General features: G+C 43.1%; 1 protein-coding gene and 3 non-coding genes across 10 annotated transcripts in view; all 4 read right to left on the bottom strand.

Annotated features, from left to right (window-relative positions):
• Window positions 1-11690: 11690 nt before the first annotated feature.
• The window catches only part of FGF13 (fibroblast growth factor 13), a 510824-nt gene continuing 494926 nt past the window's right edge, over window positions 11691-27588 (bottom strand). For all 7 annotated transcript variants that reach the window (XM_007507358.3, XM_007507363.3, XM_007507356.3 and 4 more), the window contains 2 exons: window positions 17493-17691; window positions 11691-16171 (listed from right to left, as the gene is read on the bottom strand). In XM_007507358.3, coding sequence (XP_007507420.1) covers window positions 16032-16171; window positions 17493-17691 — 339 coding nt within the window. In that variant the 3' untranslated portion in view covers window positions 11691-16031. The remainder of the gene's footprint in view (window positions 16172-17492; window positions 17692-27588) is intronic.
• Window positions 25528-25585, bottom strand: MIR7373A-1 (microRNA mir-7373a-1). The gene has a single exon (NR_127639.1). It is a non-coding gene; the product is annotated as a microRNA mir-7373a-1 (primary transcript).
• On the bottom strand, window positions 25813-25870 carry MIR7373A-2 (microRNA mir-7373a-2). The gene has a single exon (NR_127640.1). It is a non-coding gene; the product is annotated as a microRNA mir-7373a-2 (primary transcript).
• On the bottom strand, window positions 27194-27248 carry MIR7373E (microRNA mir-7373e). The gene has a single exon (NR_163008.1). It is a non-coding gene; the product is annotated as a microRNA mir-7373e (primary transcript).

Here is a 27588-nt window from a genome sequence, read left to right as displayed (position 1 = left end):
TATTTTCAGATGAGGCTCCAGCCAAAGCTGGGACCATAGCTGTGAGCAGATAGATGAGAAAGAGGAGGTAGAATTAGTCCACTCTTATTTTAACTTCAATGTAAAGAGGAATGGTTTTTGTGGGCTGGAAACAAACGCAAAATCTAAAAACAAATTCTGCCAAGAGGAAGTTGAAACTTAAGTAGGGATATAGCACCTCACAATCCTAAGCACTAGACCTGGGCAAACCAAATCCTCGGATACCAAACAATACCAAAACATTGGATGTGATTGACAAGCCACTGTCAATGTAAATGTATAGCTGGAAATTCTTGAACCCCAAAAAACTACATTACCCCAAATCCCTTTCTGTATTACCTAGAATCCTTTTCCCTTTTCCTCACATTTGTGTGATTGGTTATAAGTTGGCTGTAACTCTTCCCTCTGGATCTCTCTCTTCTTTTACAAGAGGGTTGGGTTAACACCTTTTTAGCTAGTTCTTTTTTACTTTTGTTATGATTAATAAATCTTATAAATATAATACTTGAGTAAATTAATTTTAAAACCCACATAAAGAAAGATAAAAGAGAAGATGTCTGCCTAAACAGAGCTAAGTAGCTTGGTATCCTGCATGTACTACATCAAACTTAAAAACGACATCAGATTAATTAATGATCAAAATATCCAATGAGAAACTACAGAAGTTACTTCTTCTATACTGTAGAACTGCACACAAAGTCAGCCAGAAGCCTATGACCAATAGGACAAGTCAACACGCCATTACAGGGAAATGAAGGTAGCAACGCACTAGCACAACCAGAGATGGGCTAGAGGTAAGTGGATCCCCCAAAGCTCTATATTTAGAAGCAGGGAAAGCAAGTGTAGTTCAGTGGGGAAATCTGGGGTGGATTTTGTAGTACTCAGATCAAGAAGTTTGAACAATCTGAGATCCCTAAAATTCTGTCCTAAGATTTCATTGAGAGCAGGTCCTGTACTAAGAACTACATCGGGAATGGGCTGACGTGCAGGTAGGGAGGTCCAAGTTGGACTCCAAGGAACCAAGTGAGGTAGACGACCCTACCCAAAAGTAAAGTGGGACTGGGGTCTGGATTCTCTCCTTTTGTCCCTCCCACCTCCTGAAAAAGGCAAGCAGTTTGCTATGGGACCATACAACTGTGGTCAAACAAAACATATTTCCATGTTAGGCAAGCAGCAAAAGGAAACAGACAAAAAACCCCTAAGAAACTCCCCAAAAGAGTACGCTGTGATTTGTATTCAGACTCCATCCATCCTTTCTCTGAAGTTAGATAGCATTTTTCATCATAAATCCTTGGGAATTGTCTTGGGTCATTGTTTTTCTGAGAACAGCTAAGTCATAGAAGAACTGAAAGTAAAGATTCTTGGAGGAAAAATGAACTTTCCACAAAGACTACATGAACAACTAGAAGAAATGATGAGAGAGACGAAAAAGGAAAAAGAAAAAAGTCTCTGGAGGAAAGAATTGGAAGAAGAATTAATAGACTGGAAGAGAATGGTATAAATGTTACTTGAGTCAGGGAATCTCTGAAAATTAAAATAGATCAAAAAGGAATTAGTAACTTAATTAGCAAAGATGTTTAGAAAAAATTAAGATTGTAAAATAATGTAACAATCTAGGTATCATATGCACACGCACACACACACATATATGTGTGTGTGTATATATATATCATACCTCCCCACACACATATACATTTACACATATAAACAGTTCAGGGAGAGATAACTTCAGAATTATTGGACTCTGAAAATGAGGATTAAAAAAATGCCCGAACCCCAAATATCAGGAAATTTTATATATCTATTTTTAATTTATATAATAAACTGCCCAATCTATTAGAACCAGAAGTCAAAATGATAAAAGATTCCACTGTTTACCTCCTGAAAGATTCTAAAGGAAAGATGTCAGGAAAGTGATATGTTAAACCCCAAGCTTCCACATCAAAGAAAACTGACTTGCAAGCATCCAGAAAGTGGTTCAAGAATCAAGAAGCCACACAAGTATCCCGCAGGATCTGGCAGCTTTTATCATAAACTAGAGGAAACTGGGAAATTCAAAATTCCAAAAGGCAAAAGATAAGGCCTTACAACAAAAAATAACAAGAGTTTTCAGCAAAGCTAAATGTAATCCTAAGAGACAAAATTGATCTTTTGTAATCCAACAGAGGGAAACATATTTTTAAAGGAATGAATGACCTTCAAGTATTTCTGATGCAAAGATCAAAGCTGAGCAGGAACTCTGAAAAGCAAACATGAGAGCACAGAGAAGCCTAGAAAGGTAAATTTGTCTGAGTGACTGCAAAGGGCTACATGATGATGCAGTACAAACATTTTATTGGAAATAGGAGGAGGGGAGGGGGAAGTGTCCCTTCAGAACTGCAATATCTCCAACTTGTACTCTGGCTGTTCCATGAACAAGACACTCCATCTTTTGGCTCTGGACATTTTCTCTGGTTGTCCTTCCTGTCTGGAATAGTCTCCCTTTTCTGCTCTGAGTACTGGCCTTCCAGGCTTCATTTAAGGCCTACCTAAAATCCCACCTTCCACAGGAAGCCTTCTCCAACCCCTCTGAATTTCAGCACCTTCCTACTTTCAAGTATTTCTGATTTATCTTGTATATAGCTTACCTTCTGTTTGTTTTGTGTCGCCTCCCCCATTCGACTATAAGCTTCTTGAGAACAGGGATCGTCTTTTGTTTCTTGCTATATTCTAGAGGTAAATAGGGAGCAAGTGGTTTCAAACGAATAGGAAGGTGACATGATCAGATCCTGTGCTTTAGAAGGATCGCTGTGATAGCTAACCAGAGAATGAACTAGAATGGGGACAGAGGAAGCAGGACCACCAACGGGCAGCCTATTACAACAGTACTAGCATGAGGTGAGGAGATCTCACACAAGGGTGGTGGCGGTGGTGGAGGAGAGAAGGAAGCATGGAGGAGAGATGTAGAGAAGGTAGAATCAATAGGATTGGTGAGTGATTGAATACAGGAGAGGGTGAGATGCATTTATTAAGAGCCTACCAAATGGCAAGCATTCTACTAAGCATGTGGTGTCAAGGATGACACCTAGGATGCAAATCCAGGGGACTAGGAGGATGTGGGTGTTTCCATGGTCATTGTTTGGGACATGCTGAGTTTAACATGTTTAGAAGACTTCCAGTTTGAGGTGTCTGGAGGATGGGTGGAAAACTGTATGTTTGAGAATCATCTGTCTAGGTCTGATATTTGAGTCCATGGGAGCTGAGGAGATCACCAAGTGAAAGAAAATAATCCAGAGAGGAAAGGGAACAGGGCCCCGGACAGAAGCTCAGGGAACATCTACAGCCAGTGAGAATGACCTGATGAAGATGTAGCAAAGGAGACTGGGGAGGAGTGGTCTGATAGGCAGTAGGAGAGCAAAGAGAGAACACTGGCAGGAAACCAGAGAGAAGTTAGTATGGAGAAGAGAGTGATGGCAATGAAGAACAAGGTCCATTCTAGGGCTCCTCTATGAGCAGTGAATCTGAGGGTAAAGGTGAAAGGGCAACTATCACTAGAAAAGGTGGCCAGGTGGGCCATGTCATCTGGAGGCAAGGAGGCTGTGGAGAAGGCAGCCAGATGGAAAGAGTGAGAAAGGGGCTGAAGATGAAAGCAATTTCTCAGGAGAAGGCACTACAGAGAGCATAGTGGAAGAGGGAGGAAGATCATGAGGGATGCTGCGGGTAGGGGTAGGGGATGAAAATAAAAGATGGAGGATGGGGTTTGTACAATGACAGCTAGGATTGATAAGCATTGTCTTGGGGAGAACCTGATGAGGTGGGAATAGGCTAAGGATCAAGGAATCCCTTCAGACAGGTTGTCTTCATTTCCAGAGGGTCAGGTATCTGGTACAGGGGTGGGGTAGGCCAGGGTGTGAACAATACAGCCAAACTGACTCAAAATAAGGAAGTTCTGGGCAACTCCCCGAATCACTGAGCTCTCAGGATAGAGTCATCCCAAGGACTCCGACAGCCAGGAAGGTGCATGAAATGGCTAATGTGGCCAAGGACCCTCCTTCCTTACTTAATTTAGAATATTTTTCCATGGTTCTGTGACTCATGTTCTTTCCCTCCCTCTCCAGTAGCCAATGAGCAATTCCACTGGCTTTTACATGTGTCATTGATCAAGATCTATTAAGGAAAGTATTTTTAAATTTTTTTAAAGAAAGTCAAGATTACTGGTGTGAACCTAAAGCAGCACAGAGAGCATGCTGGGATGCTGGGAGGGTTGATGAAATGGCTGACCCAGCTGGGCAAGGACCTTCCCCTTTCTTCTTGTAGGAAGTAGGGCGAGCCAAATAATATTGCTTGAACTGGAAGTAGAAAATCATTAGCAGAGGGACTAGCATTTAGGGGGCTACCATTGCAGTGTTTTGAGCAAGCAGCAGTGAAGATCTGAACTGAAATTATGTGAGGAGAGAGAAGGATTTTAGGGAGGAATATGGAGGAATCAATAGGACTTGGCAATTGATAACTGGATAGGGCGGGAAAGAGGGGGAGAGATCCATTCTAATCAAAACCAAGTGAGGCAGGAAGAATTATGGGCCGGGAGCCTAGAGCCAATTGTGACTGTGCCCCCCAGGTAGAAGCAGGAATTTTTTGTCTAGGAAAAGTACCCTCCAATTGTACTAGGAGAAAGCACCGCGAGTCCTCAGTTCAGGGAAAGGAAATGCTAGCTTAGAGCTTGGGGAGACAGACCATGAGGCACTAGCCCAACCCACTGCTGGGAGAGGCTCTGGCGCTGAGGAGACATTGGGGTTGGGTAGGCGTTCACCCCAGCCTACCATCTGGGAGCTTACTATTGGAATTAACTCTCCTTGCTAAGCTGATAGAGCTGGGACTGAAATATAAGAGCTAACAGTTGACTGGAGGTTGGCAAACTTGTGATATCTGTGAGCCTTTGGCAGGGGAAGGCATTTTGACTGGGCAAATTGCCCTCATTCCTCGTTCCTCTCCACTGGGGCCACTGATAGGGAGACTGGGGCTTGTTGCCACCATCACTTTTGCTATGAGGTTCTCCCCTCCCATGGGCTTGAAGAATACTACATTAGGGTTTGATTTTTATTTTATTCTTTTATATAAACCCTCACCTTCCATCTTGGAATCAATACTGTGTATTGGCTCCAAGGCAGAAGAGTGTTAAGGACTAGGCAATGGGGGTCAAGTGACTTGCCCAGGGTCACACAGCTGGGCAGTGTCTGAGACCAGATTTGAACCTAGGACCTCCCATCTCTAGGCCTGGCTCTCAAACCACTGAGTCACCCAGCTGCCCCCTAGGGTGTGATTTTGGACACCAGCAGATGTACTTACTTCTGTGGTGTGACAGGGAACACTCTGGGGAGGCCTCCCAGCTGCAAATAGTGCTTCTTGTGCCTGAAATACTCCCATTATCAATATCGTTCTTGTGCTAAGCTTTATCTATCTTCTAGTCACAGGGAGGTAAGCAAGGCAACTTGGATAGCGTGCTGGGCCTGGAGTCAAGAAGACGTGAGTTCCAGTCTCAGATAACTTACTAGCTGTGTGACCCTGGGCAAGTCACTTAATCACCATTTGCTTTAATCTAATGGAGAAAGAAATGGCAAGGCACTCCATAACTTGGCTGAGAAAACCCTACAGACAGTATGGTCCATGGAATCAGAGTTGGACATGACTAAATGACCAAATTACCACAACAGATCTTTTAGAAACAGGTACCAAGGAAGACACCCGAAGGAAATGACAGATGAGATGAACAGTCACAAAATGAAGTGAGAGGACTAAACACAGTTTGACTGCTTGGTCTTCTGCCTAAAGTTGTAGGGCTAGACTTGGAGCCAGGAAAGCCTAGGTTCAAATCCCATGACACTTCAACTCTTGCTGCCTCAGTTCCCTTATCCATAAAAAGAAGGCACTGGACCTGATGACCTCGAACTTCCTTTTAGTTCAAAAATCTATGCAGCTAAGCCCCAAGTGGGTCAGGGGGGTCATTCACAAAAGGGTGCACGTTGGGATCAAAAAGCTTTAATAAGGTACTAGGAAGTTTCCAGTACTAGGAAAATGCTTGGAAGCACAAAAAACCAAGATGGAAATGTGGAAGGAAGTATAATTCTGCAAACCATCTTTAGGCTGAAATTCACCAAAGGTAACCAAAGAACAGAGCCAGGAAGCAACCCAATAGTTTACTCTTAATGGGTACCATTGGCTGGATGGAACAGCAAGACTGGGGCTTTGATGAGCTATCTGGCCGGGGCTGAAAAGCCAGGTAGTTTAAAAAATGGATGGAATGGGAGTCGCTCTATGAATATTATAAACTAATCGTTATAGGAATTTAAAAATGCTGAGGTCTCCCTTTCTCTCTCTGTCTGTGTCTGTCTCTCTGTCTACCTTGAGCTTTGGCAGAGAAAGAAGGAAGGTATTTTATTTTTATTTTTTTGGTGCATCAATATTTTTTGTAAGCTTATTTTCTTACTTAATTTAGAATATTTTTCCATGGTTCTGTGACTCATGTTCTTTCCCTCCCCCTCCAGTAGCCAACGAGCAATTCCACTGGCTTTTACATGTGTCATTGATCAAGACCTATTAAGGAAAGTATTTTTAAATTTTTTTAAAGAAAATTTTATTTAGTCAATTTAGAACATTATTCCTTGGTTCCAAGAATCATATTCTCTCCCTCAATCCCCTCCTCCACCCCTTCCCGTAGAGGATGTGCAATCCCACTGGGTTTTACATGTGTTAAGGAAGGTATTTTAAAAGGAACAAAACCGACCAGTGCGCCTGTGACTTCTTTGTTTCCTGCCTGTTCTTCTCCTCCTCTTCCTCCTCTCCCCCTTTCCTCTCTACCTGTTCAAATTTTACCTACCTTTCGAGGAAGCTCCCCAGTTAGGAACAATCTCTCCTTCCTTCCTTGAAGCACAGGGGGCGCTGTTTGTTCTTTTATGAGCTTACAGTGTAGTCTCCTAGATATTGCAGAATTACTAACTTCAGCACTTCAATGGCCCCCTTATGTCATCCAAGTGAGCACTCCCTCTACTGGCGCGCATCACACTCCTTTCATGCCTTCTCCTGCTGTGAGACTCTTCTGCATGTCCACAGAGGAGCCTTCCAATGCCCTGGGGGTGGGGCTTCCTTCCTCTAGGTCTTCTGAGTAAATCTAGAGTATTAAATAATCATCACCAGTGGTAACTCCAAGGGGCAGAGATCATGTCTTAATTCTCCTCCTAACTAACTCTCAGATCACCATGATAGTTGAATGAATGATAAAAGGACATTCATTCTATACACCCCAGAGGAAAGTCAAGTCCTTTTCATTCCAGGGTCCGGAGAACACGGTCTTGGAGGATTGAACTCTTTAAGCCGTGGGCTCCTCCTATTCTGATTGGTGAGTGCCTTGTTTAGTCCTCTATATCCAAGCAGGCCCAAACCATGCTTTTATATACTTCCATTTACACTCTCGCTTCCTTACTTCCCAGCCCATCCTCTACCCCCTTTAGCAAAACCAAGTCCCTTAGGTGTGGAACTTACAATCAAATCAACATGGCTCCTGCTACTGCTATGTGAACGTCACTGTAATCCCCAGGAATTTCACTCTTCACCTGCCAAACTTTCCAAACCAAAATACTCTTCTCTCCCTACCCCATTCTCTGTTTTGTGTTACACCCATCAGAATGCAAATTTATTAAGGGAAAGGACTCAATGTACTTTTTAAAAAACCCTCACCTTCTGTCTTAGAATTGACATTGAGTATTGCTTCCTAGGCAGAAGAGTGGTAAGGCGATGCCATGGGGGTTAAGGGCCTTGCCCAGGATCACACAACTGGGAAGTATCTGCGGTCACATTTGAACCCAGGACCTCCCATCTCCTGGCCTGGCTCTCAATCCACTGAGTCACCCAGCTGCCCCTCTTTCCTTTTTAAAAAATATTCTCATCTTTCATCTTAGAATCAATATTTTATATTGGTTTCAAGGCAGAAGAGTGGTAAGAGCTAGGCCATGGGGGTTAAGGGACTTGCCCAGGGTCACACAGCTAGGAAGGGTCTGAGGTAAGGCTTAAACCCAGGATTTCTTATTTCCAGGTCTGGCTCTCTGTTCACTGAGCCCCCTAGCTGCCCTTTGATTCCCCTTTGCATTTCTATCCCTAGACTTCCCACAATTCTTAGCACATACTAAGTGCTATTCAATGCTATTTCATTTCCTCATTCAATAGAGTCTGAAATTGGAGAAGAGCCTGTGTTTTGGGAAAAGATCATGAGATTGGAGATTCAGAGATAGAAAGAACCTTAGAAATGTAGAGCAGCCCCCTTATTTTCCAATAGAGGAGGTGGGATGCAAAGAAAAGTTGACTTGGCAAAGGTCACACAGGTGGCAGTTGATAGTCAGAATTCAAATCCAGGTTCTCCGACTCTAAACCCAGTACTCTTTTCTTGGCACCACACTAACTCAGTGAAACCAGAGTACATGGAAAAGCCCTTGTGACTTAAAACATAGACAATTGCCTAGGGTTGAGAGAATGGTCAGTAGTGGGTACCTGGCACAATTTGTGACTGAGGTTGGTTTGATTCAGGTCATATAGGATAAAACAAGGCCACAGAAGGTAGGAGGCCCGAAGTTCAGTAAGGTGCAGCCCTCAGATAAGTGGCATTTTCTAAGGGTAGAACTTATAGGAAGGAGGCAACCCAGAAGTCTCCAAATTCAAAGACATTCCAGAGAGAGACCAAGACTAATCCGTAGTAAGCAGAGATGAGAAAGGCACTGCTACCTTAAAGGGCGCTCCTATGGGAAGCCTTTCTGGATTCCCCCAGTAGTCAGTGCTCTCACCTTCCTCAAATGATCCTGTGTTTGGATACCCATTTCCATGTTGCATTCCATCCTCCTCCCCATTGAAATGGAAGCCTCCTGAAGGTTGAGACTGTTTCATTACTACCTTTGTGTACCAGGGGGTGAGCTGGGGACTGAATTGAGTAATACATGCTTACTTGCTTAATGCAGGTTTGAATGCTTTGTTTCTCCAAGAGGTTTCCATCCGCGTTCCTGTGGGTGCAAGCCCTGAGATAGCTTTGGGAGAGGGTTTGGTCAGGCCCAGAACACGAGAATTGGGTGGGGCATCCAGATGGCAAAGCTTTTCTTCCATGTGCTTCCCTCTCCTCCCTCCTTCCCACCTTGATCCTGGCCCAGTCCCTTTGAGATCTCCTGCCTTCTCCCCCCAGAAACGCCCAGATGTTCCCTCTGGAAAACATGCCCTCTGATGTGTGAACCAAGCTAGGCACCTGCCTCCTCTCTGGAATGGGAATTAAAGGGCATGAACCTGCTTTAGGCAGCAAGTCGGAAAGGAACCAGAATAAATGATTTTGCACCTAGAGCATCTCAAATCATACCTGTGGCTCAGCTGAGGACGTGGGGCACTGAGGCACTGCCGCACAGGAGGTCACCGCTGATGAGGAGCAGCGCTCACTCCAGGTTGCCAATGAGCAGCTTCCTATTTTAACTCCTTTTCTTATTAAGCTTTGTTATTTCTCCATGGCTAAAAGATGGTAAGCTCTTCAACTTGCCTCTAAATTGAGCACCCTGGAGGGAAAGCTCAGTCACTCTGCCACAGTTAGTGTTGCTAGTCACAAATGCTATGGATGCCCTGCAGCTCATCTGCTTTAGTGAGGGGGTGGGGCAGAGTAAGGAGTAGTCTTCTCCTTCTTCCCCTAGCCAAGATCATTCCCCTTCCACTCATTTTCCCCTGGAAAAAGAAAGGTCAGGCTATACCTGTGGACAACCTACTCTCGTTAGCAGATGGACACCAAGGAATTCCCTTACTGACCAACTGACTCCCCATTGAGTCTAGTCTTTCATTCTAACCACAACCCATTCCTTTCCTCTGTCCTAAAATACCCAGACAACAAGAATTCAGTTCATTCTCCATATGTACCATCACTGCTCCCACCCCACTGCCCCACCTCAGCTTGGTCCAGAGTTCCTGTTCCCTTAAGGCCTCTGGTGGCATTCAGGACATGTGGTATGGAGAACTGGGAGCAGTTGGTCATGTTACCCAGGCTTCCTAGAGTGGTGCCAAATATTGGGGTGATGAAAACAGGTGGGACTGGAATGGATGAGGATGACGGCAAGGATCAGGGTATCCCAATTGTCAAGGTGTGGGTTTAGGATATTTGGGTGGGATCACAAGAATTCTAGCAGTTATTCACACTAGATCATGGGATCAGGGACTTGGACCTGGTGGGAATTTCAGAAGCCCATAAAATCCACCCCCCATTTTATGGGGGAGGAAAACCTGAGGCCCATTAAGGTGAAACTACTTTCCTTGGGTAAAATAGTTTGGTGTTAGAAGCAGAACTTGAACTCAGCTCAGGATTTCCTTACTCTAAGTGCAGCATTGTGTCCATCACATAGTGTCACATGTTAAAGAAAAGGGAAAAGACGACTTGGTAAGAGAGGTTGTCTGAATATTGAAAACAGCAAGAAAGCAGGACTGGAAAAACAATTTATTCATTTGGAAATTTGGGCCTAGAAGGGCTTTAGTTATTAAGGCTCAAGTTTTTGAATGGAGAGAATACAGGGGGAGCTCAGCAAGAAATCCAGGCGGCTCTTCTTGTTAGTTGTTCATCTATATATCTGTATATTCCTCTATGGCAATTTACTGGACGTTGAAATCCGTGCTTCCAGGCAAAAATAAACTGCTATACACCAGAGGAGGGATTAAGATCGCAAACTGGTCCAGGCTAAGCCAAGCTAGGGATGCTCAGCTGCTTATGGCCATTTCTCCTATGCTTGGTGCCCCCTGTAGGGAGGATCCTATATTGAATTTCTAAAGATATCGATCTATACAGCGGGGTCAATAGATTCTGAGCACAGAGATGCTAGAGCGATCCAAGCATATGGACTAGAAATTCTGGGCACTGTATGGTCTTTTCCAGGCCGAACCGTAGTGAGACAGGCTGGTGTTTGGCTAGAGAGACAAGATCGTTTACGGGTGTCGGAAAGCTTGGGTTCAGATCCTGGCTCTGTCTGGTTGATCACATGGCTTTCTGTAAATTCAAGTCTCAGTTTCTTCCTCTGAAAAACAGAGGAGGGTGGGGGAATGAATGTCTTGGCTGCTCGGCATAGTGAACGCTTGTGATGCTCAATGCTCCAAGGATGGGAAATTTCAATCCCAGTGTCCTATGCATGGAGGGAATAGTGAGTATCTATCTATCTGCCAAGGAACCTTTCCTGTTATGGACTACTGACTGAAGGCTCTGGTTGCCTTCAATGTGATTCCAAGGGGGAGGGCTTGCCGTTCCTCCCCACCTACAGGGGGAGATGCTCCAATATGAGGTGTGCCAAGGAATGTCCCCAAGATGCAGGAAGCTCAGTGTTGGTGAGGCCGAGGGGATAGTGTGAGACATGAGAAGGGTCCCGGGTTGTGGAGTTGGGCCTAGAAAGGACAGTGCACAGCAGTTCAGGAATAAGGAGAGAAAGCAAATCACTCCTCCAGGCAATCATCTGCCTCGCACAGAGGGCTCTCTGACAGGAACCTTTGCATTAAGCAGGATATGTGGGATAGAATGAAGAGGGCTTTGCAAAGGTAGTTTAACAACTCCACTAAGAAGCCGACTTGTTTGGGCTGTGTGTGTGTGTGTGTGTATGCGCGCACGCGCGTGCGTTCGTACACGCAGCATTGACTCAGTCACACAATGATTGTCTTTGAATGAATGCTTTATTCAGGCTGCTGTTACTCACTGTGCAACATGGACATTAGAAAGTAATACACTGAGAGCCAACCGGTCAGGCCATTAACCAACAACAGTGGAGCTTTCTCCTAGCCTGGATGTGTTTTATTTCTTACTGTATTTGATAACATTACAGAATTGAAAACAAGTTCTTACAAGAGTACACACAACTATTTACATGACCAAAGAGACATGGTGTGGGCACATGCAGTCGCCCTTTTCCAATACTGGACACCTCAGAGTACAGGATTATTAGAGAGGGCAGGACGTTTCAACAGGTCAGGGAGCTCTTTTCTCTACTTGACCATCCACTGCTCCCTTTGGGCTGGTCCTCTGGCCAAACATTTGGCGGCATTCCCAAAGATCTTGAGCATCCCCTGAGCCCTGGGAGGAGGGGCAGGGCATTCAGTGAGTGTGGAGGATCTGTCTGTTTCAGCTGGGGTGCAAGAAGAGAAACCAGATGGGAGTTTGGAGAGTGGGTTTGGATGCCAGAGATTGAAAACCGGGTCCAGGTTGGATGTTGTTGAGAACCTTACTGCACCATGACAGAACACAGATGTTACAAACCTCCTCAGAACACACTCAAAAGAGAAGTCGGAATAATCCATACAATATAGTGTACTCTTCTGGGTGCTTTATTAGAATATAGGAGACAAGAAAAATCAAGAACATTAAGCATTCCTTTGAAGTCAGCATAAGGGCTGATTCATTTTGTCCTAAAGAAACCAACACCATATAGCAAGACATACATTTATCAGGTTATCACTTCCACGTTATTTTTACAGGTTCGAACAAAGTTCTACAAAGTAATAACACATTAGGGAAAAAGACCAGTTGTGATAGATAATGAAATATTTAACATCAAAACACTACTTCAGCAGGGTTGGGTGTATCTTCATCAACGCCAGGGGAGCAGTCAGCAATTAGAAACATCTCTTGTTAATACAGCATGGGCTAGAGAGTGTCCAGCATAACTTGAAGGGAGTTATGTTGGACAGGGGCACACTGTGGGCTTTGGACAAGCATCCAGTATGGCAGCCAGATGTTTCTTTCTAGGAGAGTGAAGCTAGGCAAGACAGATCACGAGAGCTTGCTCTTTGTGGATGGAATCATGGTCACTAATGCACAAAATTGTGGGTTGTAAATATGTTTACGTATTGGGGCTGCAAATGTCCAAGCATTTCCTTGGTGAGCTACTTGTTTCTGTAAATGAAACTGACAATTACAGAAGCAAAATGGTGGGGATGTGGGAAAGGTTTTCTGCTGACCAAACTCTAGCACAATTGATCTCTGAAGGCAAGAAAGCCCAGAATTGATTCATTCAAAATGGGAACCAATTTTCAGGAATGCCATTTGACCTCTTGTTTCTTTACGTCCTTTTCCCCAGGGTTTCTTGCTCTCTAAGACTATCCAACCAGACTGATCTAGTTGGGTTCCAAGATCTCAATAACTTGGAGACACACACCCCTATGTGTCATCCCCCTTCTCGTACCAATGAACAACTAGCACAAATGGCTGGCAACTAAATTTCATATTTGAGTTTTTGAAGAATGAATGCTTGGAAAGTTTTGGAAACTTTGGGCTAAGGGTGTTTGAATTCGGAGCACCCTTTCTAAGAAAATTCACCAAAGCAAATGGTGGGACTATGGTCTTGGGCTGAGGGGGTAGGGGTGGTCGCAAAAGCTCTTCTGGACTGAGTAAGTAGTTATGAAAAACCACTCGTCCTTCCCAGATGTGCCCTCCTCCTCCTCCTCCTCCTCCTCCTCCTCCCTCCTTCCGATCCTGCAGCATCCTTCTAGGTCTCACTGGTGATGAGCTGTGCATTCTCACATGGCGTAAACACAACTAAGGAACCACAGGAGTGAATGAAAAAGAGCCCGAATTCTGGACATTTGTGTTGTCTTCATAGATGTGGAAGCTGCTTGAGGGAAGCAATGGGGTTGTTGTTGTTGTTTTTACTCTTTTGTACAGTGCTTAAGACAGTACCATGCACATGAAGAGGATCACTATGTGGGGATGGTGATGATGAAAGCAGATGAAGACTGTGATGTTGGAGACTGACTCTGCGTGTGTGTGTGTGTGTGTGTGTGTGTGTGTGCGTGCGTGCATGCGCGTGCCCACAGTGTGTTGGTCGAGAGTTTTGGAAACCTTGGTAATAAGCCAGCAGTCAAGCTTCAGCACTGTGACCTCTGGAAAGGGCTGGGGATTCTGTATTACAAGCCTTGCACTGAGCCAGAAGAATGCCTGGCTTCCTCAAACCTTCACACTCAAGCTTCCCTCAGAACTAGTGCTTGCTGACTGAGGGGGCAGCAGAGGACTGACTAGCAGAGGCTAGGTGGCTTGGGCCTTCAAATTCCTGCTCTGTGGGGAGAGGAAGCAAGCTACTTCCCTCAACCCAGCTGAACCAGGAAGAAACCGAAGCAGGGCTGTGTACCCACTGGCGGGTTTGAAAAGTGTCGCAGAGCTGGCAGATCAGCTCCAACTCACTTCAGCCAGCAGTGGTTTAAGTTTGCCGGGCTGTCCCAAAGAGCCCCTCTCTGGGCCTCTAGGCCAAGCTCAAGGAGACGGAGCGCTCCAGGATGATGGTGCAGGTTAGCCAGCTGGCAAACCTGCGAAGGGAGCTAAGTGTGTAGGGGTGGCAACCACAGGCCAGGAGGCACTGGGATTCGGCTCCCTCCCTAACATGCCTGCAGGGGCACACTGCTCGGGCCTCTGTGGAGCCCCGGAAAGCTTGTCATCTACATGTCCATTCCAGCTCCTTCGCTATTTCCCATCTTCCCTTCTCACAGCAGGAGCTGTTGGCAGGAAAGAAGTGCTTTATATCGATTCGCAAAGGGGGGAATGATCTCCTTCTCCCTTGCCTTCCATGACTAAAACTCCAAATGTGGTTACAGACTAGTTTCCAACCTAGAATCCAAATAGAGCATTTGCTCAGTTAACTAGCTGTTTCGAAATGGATATCTTAAGAGAAACAGCTGATTCAGAGCATGTGTATAAATATGTCTATATATATATATATATATGGGATAGAACACATGCCTCTTTTGTACAAGACAGACAGCAGCCTGTCTAGAGGTGCTCCGCCCAGGTTGGGAGCACAAGATTCAACAAGGATTAATACACATAAATCAGACACGTCATGCAACTCGATGCCAAGACTCCCACTTTCTCCCATGCAACAGATAGGGTGAGCTAAATGGACATCTAACTAATGGCAACACTTTTCCAGTAGCAGTATAAGTATATGCATTTGAGAGCTAACCTGTCCTAACATTGCCATAGACACAATATTCATAGGTCCAATACATTGACAGGAGGACTTCTACAAGTAAGACAGTTCTCATCAAAAGGAAACAACGACAACAACACCACCACGACAACACAATAAAAGACATCACTTCATTCCACAGTTCCTGTCTTTAGAATAGAAGCCACGGTAATTGTTCTGCACATGTTTACATATGTCTACACTGGCGGATTGCTGTTAACCTTAATGTTATCTTCCACTGACCAGGGGGTGACGAGATTTCTACACATGAGGGTCAACACAAAAACTTGACCAGGGGGCTAAACAAACCTATAAAAATGTATTGATCATCATGTGTCAAAATCACCACGGAAAACTTAAGCCTGAGATGCCGACTCAGTTCCAACCCTGAAGTAGAGTTTGATTGATTGAAAGACGCAGAGCGAGAGAACCATTTGAATTTGGAAATTAAAAAACAAAAAGGTTGCGCTATTCTAAATGAAAGAAAGAGTTTTATCAAGCTTAGATATAAAACAGTAAGCAAAGAAAAAAGACAGAAAACTGATTGATGGTTGGATTGACTGGTTTGACCCAATAAAAGTGGAAAGTTTTGAGATTCCCCTCGAAGAATAAAAATGGTCTTTTTTCCCCCTTGGTTACAAAGCAAATTCATATCAGCAGTGTGTGCTGTTAAGTGTTGTTTGGTTTGGTTATCCACCAAGCATAGGTGACCCCAGGGGAAGGGGATGGGAGGAGAGGCTGTGGGGAAAGGGGATTTGGAGATTGACTGTCCAATTTTTTCCCCCAAGACTGGGTTTTGTTGGCTAACCTGGGCCTTGTGATATGCACGAGCACATCACATTCTACATTACTGAGCTATATCCACTGCTAGCCAGTAGATACAGGAGCTGTTAAAAAGGAAAGGGAGGTGGGGGAAACCTATGCTGATCTGGTGGGTTTTATTCTAAAATTGGCCATTTGGATGAAAGACCGCCATTAAGAATTCAACTGCATCCGGAGGTAAGGTTCCAGTATAGAGCACTTGGACTTGCCTTAACCTGGCTACGTCGATTCATTTGGACTCATGGACTTGCCACCTCCATTTAACACTCCGGAGACGCTGCGGCTTTTGGTGGGCGTGCCACTTCCAGATCTGGAGAATTCAGTGAGATCATGAAGGGATGGTTCTTTGTACATGGCAACTGAAAAGCACAAAGAGACAGCAGGTGAGGTCTGAGCAAGGGAGGGGTGGGGGCAGCCGCCTCAGGGGATTATCCACAATGCCCACAAGAACTTCGTGTCAGGTGCTTTGGTGGATGCAGGGGCTCATGCTGGGTAAAATTGACCTTAGCAGAGGAAGGTTTGGAGAGAAGGGCCCTACACTTGACTTTCTCAGTCATTGTTTCTTTGGGGCTAAAGAATTGCAGCTAATGTCCTTGGCCTTCCTCTACATCTTCCTTCTGGTGGACAAAAGATAAATGACAATATTTTCATGCCAAAATATGAATCAAAAGGCTCCTTGGGTAAAGGAGGCTCGGCATACAACGAGCAAGAGCATGAATTCAACATTTAAAAACCTTATCATAGATTCAGAGGAATACTTCGAACCGCATATGTAGCACTAGAATAGACCTTCGAGATCACTTAATCCAATAGCTTCATTTTTCAGAGGACGAAATGGCGGCCAGGAGAGATCAAGAAGTGACTCCACAAGGCCACACAAGTTATAAATGACAGAAGAAGGCTTTGAACCTGGATCCTCAGAGGCCGAAGTCAGTGTTTTCCCCACAGTACCAAAATTCTTTGAGAAGTTAATACAAGTCTCTGAAATATCAAGAGCAAACTTTTTGTGTCTGTAGGTCAACTAAGAGCTCCTTTAAAGAAAACAAAAAAATTAACTGAAACCAGACCGACAATCTGCTCCTAATGACTGAAAGCAAGTTAAAACGGACCTTCAAAATCAATCAGCCTAACAGTACAGTCAAAGCCACCCCAGATATTCTTTACGTGGATCTCTTGGGACCAGCAGGTGCATTTTTCTGACATAACAGTCCATGCAAAGGACAGACTGATAGGAACCATAATTTAAATGACCTACTCCTCCCCCCACCCCATTTATATAACTGCATTAAGGAATGAGGGAGGGGTTCTACACGAGGGGTAACACACTTTTGGTGTTGCTTTGAGACAAAAACCTTTGGTTCCCCATTCCCTGCCTTCTTGAGTAAAGGGCATTGGGCAAAGGACATGGAACACAAGCCATGTCTTGCTTCAGTTCGTGTTGCCCAAGTGATGCATTGCCATGGTTGGACAGCATGCACTGTGCTAAGAGTGGCTGAGCAGATGCGCCCATGATTATCTAAATGGTCTCAAGTGTTCCCCAACGACAGCGACCTTTTCAGTAACTGGCCTGGCATGGGAACATTGTGTTTTACTTTCAAAAATGAGATTTACTATTCATGAAAGCACTACAAGTTTCACAAATGCAAGGTGAATCCTTTGCTTCTGGAACACTAAATTTACCTTTCAGCGGCTTGGGAAGGAAATGTGCTGCTGGCTTGTTTTTCTTCACATGGTTTCCTTTCATTATTTCTCCTTCTTTGTTAAGGCCCAAGTACCATCCTCTGCCCGACTGCTGCTGTCTGTATATCATTGATGAATATGTCACATAATAATTCTCAAACACCGATTCTTTGAACTTGCATTCAGGGGTGAAATGTTCCTGTGAAAACACAAACAACAACAACACATATGTGTTACACACTTATTCATGCAAAATCACTCTGCATTCGTTAGCCTGCAGGTGGTTCTATGTTGTCTTGTACCTTTAAAAAGGAAGCACTGGTGATAGAAATATTAACCAAGGAGTAAACTGGAAAATCAAAACAAGACAATTTTGAGACACCAAAAAACGCACATCATTGACCACCAACCAGCTGCTCCCTACTTGATTACAGAAAATGTTCACAACCAATAGCATTCTTCCATACAAATAAAGAAGTACCATATTCTCTAGGCATGTGTGTGTGGGAAATGTTGAAGCTGAGATGGAACAATGAATTCCGTGTTCAGGTTCTGAGCCCGTGACAGGGAACGTACTTGGATGCTTCATGAATTCCACTCAAGAAAAAGTACTCCTTTTGGATTCTTAAATCCAGTGACTCCCATGACCCCAATGTACATTGGAGGAGGAAGGCACAGACCAGAAGGTGGGCAAGATTTAGAGACCTTAGAACCAGCTTCAATGTTGTTTCTGCTACTTTGGGCCTTTCGGACTCCCCGAGGGCCAGGACAATCTTTGTCTGCCTTGCTCTTAGCAAAGTGAGTGGTATGTTTCTCCTCTGTAAAATACAGTTGGACTAGAGGGCCTCAGACATTCTTACTAGCTCCAGATCTAAGATGGCATGACTACTGACAGGATACAAAAAAACCAGGACAATGAGATTCCCTGTTGAGAAGCTCTAGTGCAGAGCTTTTGATTACTTGGATTGCCAAGTATGAGGCGTGCATGAAGTGATCTTGGAATGAAAGTCGACATTCTGCAATATTCAATGATATAGTCGTTTCCTGATGCAGAAAGGATTAGGGCTAGGCCTCCATATTTTGAGCCTCTTTTCAAAGGGAGATTTCTCAACACAGCTCTCTCTTTGGAGCAAAATGATATGGCAAGACAGAAGCCCATTTGACCTAAAGGCCAAAAGACTTGAATCTTGTGGAGACGTAGTAAACAGATTTAAAAAACAACCCCTCACACCTTGGAAGGAACAGTAGGTCCAAAGCCAGGGCCTTCAGTATAGGATCGGAGAACTACATGTGCATGTACTTCCCAGGCTCTTTGCTGCATAATGGGAGGGCAAGGCCCAGGCAGGATTGTTCCACTAAGCCAGGACTTGGCTACAAACTAGGTGTTCTAGCAAAGGTGACTTTTTGTTGAATATTCCTCTTCACATTTCATTTTTCCTTCTTGCCAACCCAGAAAAAATCACAAACACTTTTGCCTCGTTAAGCCCTTCAAGAAAATAATTACATGCTTTATAATCCCAGAAGACAGAAGATGGGGTCAGAAAGAGGCATCTTGCTAGTGGCAATGGAGCAGAAAACCACCTCTAAAAGAATAAGAACCAAAGGCATGATATTGGCCAGGTTCATTTCTCAGCCTTTAGTCTTTAGGAGAATATTTAGGTGTACGGGGGGAACATAGCCCTGCAAATAATCGAAGAGAGAGAACTTTCTTCTTATTTCCCAGGACTCAGCATGGCACCTGGCATACGTGCTTGGTAACTGATTGGCAGAGCTAGTGCTAGATTTTAGCCTTCTGGCTCTTTCTTATCACTGTTGCTCTAAGTGAGTAGTTTCCCAAGGCCAGATGATTATGCCATATGAGAAAACAATCTTAATTTTCTTTCTTGTTCCATCTAAAGTTCAGTATCCTGATATGCAGATTAACCAAGGAGTTGGGATGGGGAAAGTGAAAAGCAAGTGGAGGGCCCCTGAATATGCTCCCCACACGGAGGCATTCTGGCAAGTGTAAGAATACCATCTCCCTGCTTCCAGCCTGATGCTTGTTCTGGAACATTCTGCCTACAGCTCTCCCCAAAGGGGTGCTCACCGAGTAAGCATGGAAGGCCAGATCCTTGGCCAGACACAGCAGAGAGGTCCTTGGGGAATGGTATACATGGCCCTATTCTCCATTGCATCCTTTAGAGAGTCAAGTAAAGAACCAGCGCTTATGCATGTGTCTGCATCAGAGTGCACAGGAAAGTGTGTAAAACTGTGCTGGCTGCTGGTTTCACCTGTACAAGTTTTCATTCAAGAAGGCTAGGTGAGGAGAGGAGGAACAAAACTTTTCTGACTCAGTGATTCACAGAATGAATGGTTGAACCTTTCTAAGGGAGGCATACAAGTGTATAAACGGTCTGGTGAACAGCTGAACACTTAGCACTATGTTTTGTACTTAGGAGAATCTCACTAAATACTAGATTTAAGGAGTGAATGAATGAATGTGTGCCTGAGCCTCCAACATTTTCTGATTCAGCACACGGTACAGCCACAAAGAAAGATCTTGGCAGGACTTAAGAAAACCAAAAAAGAAGATGAAGTTGTTTATTATTTGGTGATCGTAGGATGTACTTTTCATTTCTGCATTTCTTTCAGAGGAAAAAAGTCTAATTTCTCAAGTGAAAATCTTTCTCTAAAATCTTTATTTCTTATAGTTGTCTATTGCTTTTTAAACTTTTACCATTTCTTTTTGAAATATGGGGAATATTTTAACCAAGGAATTCATAAAAGTTAAGTTATAATGATCATATTTTAGATAGGAAAACGGAAGGCCTATGCGTGAATTAAATATCTGGGGGACCTCCAACCAAGACCATTCCCAGAAGACTCTCCAGCATGGTGGATGAGGCCCCTGATCAACAGAGGTCGTGGAAGTCAGGAGATATGATCTATGGGGACTGAGGTGAAACCCTGGACCAAATTGAGGGATCTAGGGGAAAGGCTTGGACAGAGCTGCAAAAGCGAGCATGTGAAGCTCACAGGCTGGTTCTCTCTCCCTCTCTCTCTCTCCCTCTCCCTCTCCCCCACCCCTCTCTCAGCTATTCCTTTGGGCTTGTGAAAGCAGCCCTCTCTCACCCATCCTGGCAGCGCTCATCTAAGTAGCCATCTCTGGCAAGCTGCAGCATGGTGGAGGACTGTGCCAGGCTGGAATCCAGGGCCTGAACTTACTTTTAAGTTAGAAAGGCTAGAAACTTTTTTCTCTCTCATGCTTTCTCTTTACTAATAAATCCTTATAAATTAGTATAAAGTCTCCAAGATTAATTTTTATGCATAACACCCAACATACTGGTTAGTCTAAAGACAAAAATCTAACAACCCCTGTTCATTTCTTGAATTGGTCATTTTGAGGCTGAAATTTTGTAATCAAACAGAAAAAACTGTGGGAGCTCTATAAGGGGGAAGCTTAGGCTATGAAATGAGAGCCCACAGTATTGGATGTAAGCGTTTTCCACCTGGAGATCTTCAAGGTTAGATGGGTGTCCTTGACTAAGTTTTTCTGTATTCCTTCATCACTTAGAAGATTACCATATGGGAAAAGGTGGAAGAATACATGGCAGCTAGCATTAATGGGTAGGGATAAACATCTTGTTGCCTACTAGACTAAGATTCTAGATTGAGGAGAGATATTAACTTATGATGGCTCTGTCCTGCGGCCTTCACAGTAGAAAAAGGAAAGCACAAAAATGTCACAGCATCCACGAACAAGCAATGGTTATGCTAAATCATGGTCTTTTCAAAAGCCTACATGACTTGGGTAAAAAAGGGATAGATTGAGATAGCCATGGGTCAGTATGGCTCTCATCATATGAGAGCCTTAATTATTCAATTTAAGTCAACAAATGTTTATTCAGTATCTAGTAAATGACTTCCCAAAATCCCATTTTCTACAGTATATATTCCCCAACCCCTTTGAATTCTAGTGCCTTCCCTCTATTTATTTGCTATTTATTCTGTAAATAGCTTGTGTTTACATGTTGCCTCCTCCATTAGACGGAAAGCTCTTCAAGGGTAAAGGCTCTTTTGCCTCTTTTTGTGTCTATAGGGCTTGGCACAGTGCCTGACACATAGTAGGTACTTAATAAATGTTTATTGATTTATTGATAAATACTAAAAGTAAGGCCTTATGCTGGATGCTAAGAATAGAACAATGAAAAACACAGTCTTGTTTGAAGAGGTTACAGTAGTCTAGTAGGAGGACCATGGTATGTTCAGAAATGAATGTAATGAATACATATTATCTCTGTAGAGAGAATAAGAGCTACAAAAGACACATCCAAAATGCTCTAGGAAACTTTCAGAGTCCACTTTCTACTGGAGAGAGACGAAGATAAGCAACATTTCTACAGCGCAAGATCAATGTGCCTAGGAAATAATGGCGTTTTAAATAATATCAGTTATTCTATTTTATAATTTTCCTTTAAAGAAGGGGGAAATATTTCAATTACATGTAACTACTAGGAAAACAACACAAGTCCAAAGTAGGGAATTCACAGGTCAGAGCTGAAGGACTTCTAAAGGTGATTTGGATAATTCAGGAATTATGAAGAAGGCCATATGATGCAAGGTGGGAGGACATGAAGAGAAAACCAATTTGAGCTACAGATAAAGAAGAAGCTCTAGAGCAGAAGGAGGAAGGGAAGGAAGTTGGGAAGACAAAGGAAAGGAAGTTGAGTGTGATTGTCAGGGTGCTCAGGAGCAGAAAAGGTGCTGAGACAAGGAGGTCTGGACAAGAGCTACTAACAAGAACAGTGAGAGTCTGAGGATCTGACTTGAATGAAGTATGGAGAATAGGGACAATTTTATAGTGAACTCATATAAAGCAGATAATGCTCTCCCCACCAAATCCAGCAGATTACACTTTTTTTTCTTATTCAGGTTGAGGTAGAACTAAAAGGTCTCCGAGGTCCCTTCTAACTCAAAAACTGAGATTTTTGTGATTCTGTGAATGATATGTTACTTTTCACTGTGAGTGGATAATAGGGTTTGGCAATTCCTCAATTTTAAAAGTCTCTCATTTACCAAGACTGGAAAGTCCTGGAAGAAGCCTAATCAAGCTCATTATCAGGGATGTAGAAGACCATACCTACTTGAGGGAGTTCCACTCACAAAGATGAATTTCAGCTAATCAAGGCTCAAACACAAATAAGGTTTACCAGTTCAATTACAGTCAACACAAATAGATTCAATTCCATTCAACAATGTCCTGAATTTAAAGTCATATTACCTAGGTTAGAGTCATGAAAGTTCAAATCGAGAGAGAGTGAAGTAAAGTAATAAGAAGTAAAAGTACACGGGTCTACAGGATCATTAAATACTTCCAACTAGACATGAACCGAATTATAATAGCATCACATAAGGGCCTCATGAGCCTACCCTGTAGGGGTCCATACACCTCCAAATAAAGGTATAAATTTGTGAAATGGACCAACAGACAAGAAGAGAACTTAGTATTTTCTTGAAGGTCGTTAAAGAAAAACTGCTTTATGGGAGAACACAATTTAGAAGACGATGTGATAATAGACCTTTGGTGGGAAGGCTCCTGAGCACATCTCTTAAAATACCCTCTTTTTACTGAGGCAAAACTGATATCCAGAAAGGTAAAAGTGTCTTAGGAGCATAGCTATGACACAGAACTATAAGAAACCAGAGAGGGTCATCAAGTTAAACCTCTATATTTTACAGACAAGTAAACTGAAGGCTCAAAAAAGAGAGAGAGAGTAATTCAGGAATAGAGGGCTAAATTTAGAGCTAGAAGACTGTTGGAAGCTATCAAATCCAATCCCTCATAGCAGGATTTGAGTATGAGAATGAACCTTTTGATGCCACTCTAAGGATTGTGGACCAAGGCTTTCCCAAAACTTCTGGGAACACCAAGGACACAGTTGACTTGATGTCAAAGAGACATGTGAATGGAGATGATGAATCAAGCCCTTTACTGGCCAGTGACTAAGAAGAGCCAGTCACTCAGCAGATAAATAAAAGAGGCAGACACTTTCTGGTATCATCTTTTTTTGCCTTCTGAGCATAGTAAGCATCATCTCTGCTCCTTGGAGGAGTAGGAGAGGTCCCATTACTGTTTCCCCAAACTGGCCAAATGCTGAACTGCATGGAAAGTTTCAGAGAGCCTGAGTCCTTTGGTCATATAGGACTGGCTAAAGGAGTAGTTATATATTTTAAAATATATAAATTGCTACTGATGACTTCCTTTTTGCTATTAGCTACATTTCTGACAAGATTCTTCTTCCAATCTCTTGCACAGAACTATCCCTTGCAATAAAGAATACAAAGGAGGAAGAAAGAAGGGAAAAGTCTCATGAAATCAGTCAATATATTATAAAATCCAATGTTGTAGATTCTTGACTATCTGTGAAAGAAAATGGGAGGAAGGATAGGTAGTTTCTTATATCTTTTTTCCAGGCCAAGCATGTTCATTATATTTTGGAAGCATCCATTTTTGATGATTTTAATATTACATATAATTATGTTGTTGTGTTGAATTTCGTTTTACAGGTTCTGCATACCTCAATTGGCACTGGTTCATGTAAATTCCTGTCATGTTTCTCTGTATTCATCAAGTTCATTGATTCTAACAGCACCCTAATAATTCAGAAGATGCAAGTTCAACAATTTGTTTAGCCATTCCCAAAATGACAGGTGTCTACACTGTTTTCAATCCTTGGATGTCACCAAAAAAGTGATAAGTATTTTGGTAAGCATGAGATATTTGTTTCTTGCAAGCATCTTTCTTGGGAGTAAAAACCCAACAATGGAATCTCTGGTTCAAAGCTCATTTTAGTCACTTTCTTTTAAGTATCCACTTTCCAGAACCATAATAAAAGTTATAAGTTACTGCACTTAAGTCTTATCAAGGTGCATATATGATCTATATTGCATTTTAGGTCCTTTCTACATACTAAACAGAGAGCGTATGCCATTAGAAAAAGCTTGGTTAAGGTAGTTTTCCTCAGAACTCCTGTCGGAAAATGTAAACAAGCAAAGTATGAGAGAAAGAGCTTGGCTACTCTCATGACAGACCAACCTCCTGCAGAACTAACCTCAGTCACCACTTGTATCAGACTAGGACAGGAGATTCTCCAGGGAGAGGTAGAAGGCCTAGTGACTGAGTCCAGGGCATCAGTAGCCTTTCTAACTGTTAGATTCAGATGAAGAAGCTGAGATGCTGAGTGGCCAAGTGACATAAGATTGAAGGATCATAGATTGTTAGCTAGAAGGGACTTGAAAGCTGATTGGCTCCAACAATGGCATTTTACAGAAGAGGAAGGAAACTGAGGCCCTAAGAGGAGAAATGACTTGGGACCATCCAGCCAAAGAATGGGTCCATTTTACATATAGCAGTGGCTGGGACAGAATTGGCAATGTCCTTTCTGAGGCAAATCCCTTCTATATATGACAGGCCTCTACTAAAAATTTCCAAAGATATAAAGCACAGAGAGAGCCCAGTGCTGCTGAAGATCACTGGATTTCAAAATAAAAGGGCTTGACCACACCCTCTTCCCATGAGCTGAGCAGGGCAGGAATAAATGAGCTTTTCCCTGGGATGATGCGGGAAGGCTCCGTTTCCTAAACTGACTCAGGCAGGAAAAGATAACTTGGCATAACCTGGCAACTGAAACATTTCTGTGGGCCCTGGCTAGCCCAAGGAAACTTCAAAGGAGGCCAAGGACAAAGGTGGCCACAAAGATGAAGGGTTTTGTGCTTTTAAATAAAGAAGCAAAACCTTCATTAAGATGAGAGTAATATTACTCAGATATGAAGAAAAGGCCGTGACCCATCTTTCAGTGAATTCTTTTACCATCAATTAAGAATAGTAAGAAACTAAGAGCCTCATTCATTCTACAGCTATCAGGCATTGCCCTTTGCAGTCTCCAGTAGAAAATGCATTATTAATACATGTGCATACCTCAGTAATCCTGAAGAAACTTCTGGGTACATCAAGGACAAGATGGCTGTGAAGGACCTTGTGATCTGAGATGAAGAAGCAAGCCTTTAATTAGCAGCAGTTGTGTAAAATCACTCAACTACCAGAAAAAGGGCTTGACCCGCCATCTCTCTCCATGTTTTCTTTTCCCATAAGCTGAGCAGAGCAGGAATCAATGAAAATATCCTTGGAATTGTGGAGCAAAACATGGCATCTTTTGCTGTTTCAGGCGAAAAGAAAATTGCATATATATAGAAAATAGTCCATATTGGTGAGCTTGAGGAAACTTCTGGGTACATCAAGGACAAGATGGCTGTGAAGGATCTTGTGATCTGAGATGAAGAAGCAAGCCTTTAATTAGCAGCAGTTGTGTAAAATCACTCAACTACCAGAAAAAGGGCTTGACCCGCCATCTCTCTCCATGTTTTCTTTTCCATAAGTTGAGTAGAGTAGGAATCAATGAACATCTCTCTAGAACTTTAGAGGAAGGCGTCAAATCCATCAAAATCTTGGGCAGAAACAGAAAACTTCGTATACAAGAAATATAATTGCTATTTCAGGGCCATGTTGAGCTAGAAGAAACTACTGAGGAATGCAAGGACATGATGGCTCTGATGCTTAACGAGGCTGTGGATTTTGAGATCAAGAAGCAAGCTCTTGATTAGCACAAGTATAAAATCACCCAAATATTAGTGAAAGGGACTCAATCCTCTATTTCCCCATTGCTTTCTTTTTTCCATTAATTGAACATAGCAGGAATCAATGAAACTTTATCTCTAATGTTGCAGAAAGACTTAATTCCATTGGCTGTCACAGTACGAAATAAAAAACGTCAGCATATGTAATATAATACATATCTGGAAACCCTGGTGAGCCTGAGGAAATTTCTAGGGACCCCATGCTAAATGGCTTTATGTTTTGAGATAATGCAGCAAACTTGGCATTATTGTAAGATCACTCAGTTGTTAACAAAAGGGCCATCTCCTACTGTTTTCTTAGGAGTAAAGTACCACAGCAATTAGTAAGTCTCATCCAAGAAATGTAGGGAAAGGCCTACTACCCTTCTCTGTCCCAAGAAGAAATGGGGAGTTGCACACACCTGGCATCTCCAACATGTCTTGGGTGCTTTGCCAAGCCTAAGGGACATTTAGGAATATCAGGGACAAGATGGTCTCAATTCTAAAGTACTCTGTGCTTTGAGATGAAGAAGCAAACTCTGATTTTGGTCAGCTGCAAATCAAATCAACTATTAGAAAAAAAAGGTTTGAGTCACCATCTCTTAAGGTTTTCTTTTCCAGAGAGGTAGAACAGCTAGAAGCTAAGAGCCTCTCCCAGAATCATGGAGGACAGCCTGGTGTCCTTTCATGTCCAAGGTAGAAGTGAGCAACTGCACACATATGGCATTTAATACACAGCTGATGGTCTTGTGGAGCTTGAAGAAACTTCTGGGCACATCAAGGATAGGATGACACCAAAGCTGAAGACTCTGTGTTTTGAGATGAAGAAGCCAGCCTTTTTTTTAGTATCCAAGTAACATCACTCAGCAATTTGAAAAAAGGGCTTGACTCACCACAGGACTCTTCTTTAACCATCAGGTGAAGACAGGAGAATCTAAAAGCCTCTTTCTGTAGGCTGGTGCCTTTCCCTGGTAACTGCAGTAAATTCCATGGTTGCCTGGGATAAGATGACCCCAGTGATGAAGAGCATCGTGCTTTGAGATGAAGAAGCAAGCCCTTCAATCGTAGCTGAGTAAGATAACTCACTGCTAAAAAAAAGGGCTTGCCCCGCCATCTCCCACTGTCTTCTTTTGCCATCAGCTGAGCAGAGCAGGTATGTAAGAGCCTCTTTCTAGTGACATCAAGAAGCAGCTAGTTCCCTTCCCTGTCCCAGGAGGAAATAAAGAGCTATACATATATCACAGGGCTCCTATGAGTATAAGAAAACTTTTGAGGACCCTGGTGAAATGATAAGCCACATGCAGAAGGGCCTAGTGCCTTAAGATGAAAAAAGAAACCCCTGATCAGCACCCAAGTTAGAGGATTCAGCTATTAAGGGCTTGATCCATTGTCTCCCAATGTTTGTTTTTTCACAAGGGATAACTATAGCATGAATCTCTTAAGA

Source organism: Monodelphis domestica, chromosome X (assembly GCF_027887165.1).
Source record: "Monodelphis domestica isolate mMonDom1 chromosome X, mMonDom1.pri, whole genome shotgun sequence".
NCBI classification, from domain to species: Eukaryota; Metazoa; Chordata; class Mammalia; order Didelphimorphia; family Didelphidae; genus Monodelphis; species Monodelphis domestica.
This window is presented reverse-complemented; position numbering and strand designations above follow the sequence as displayed.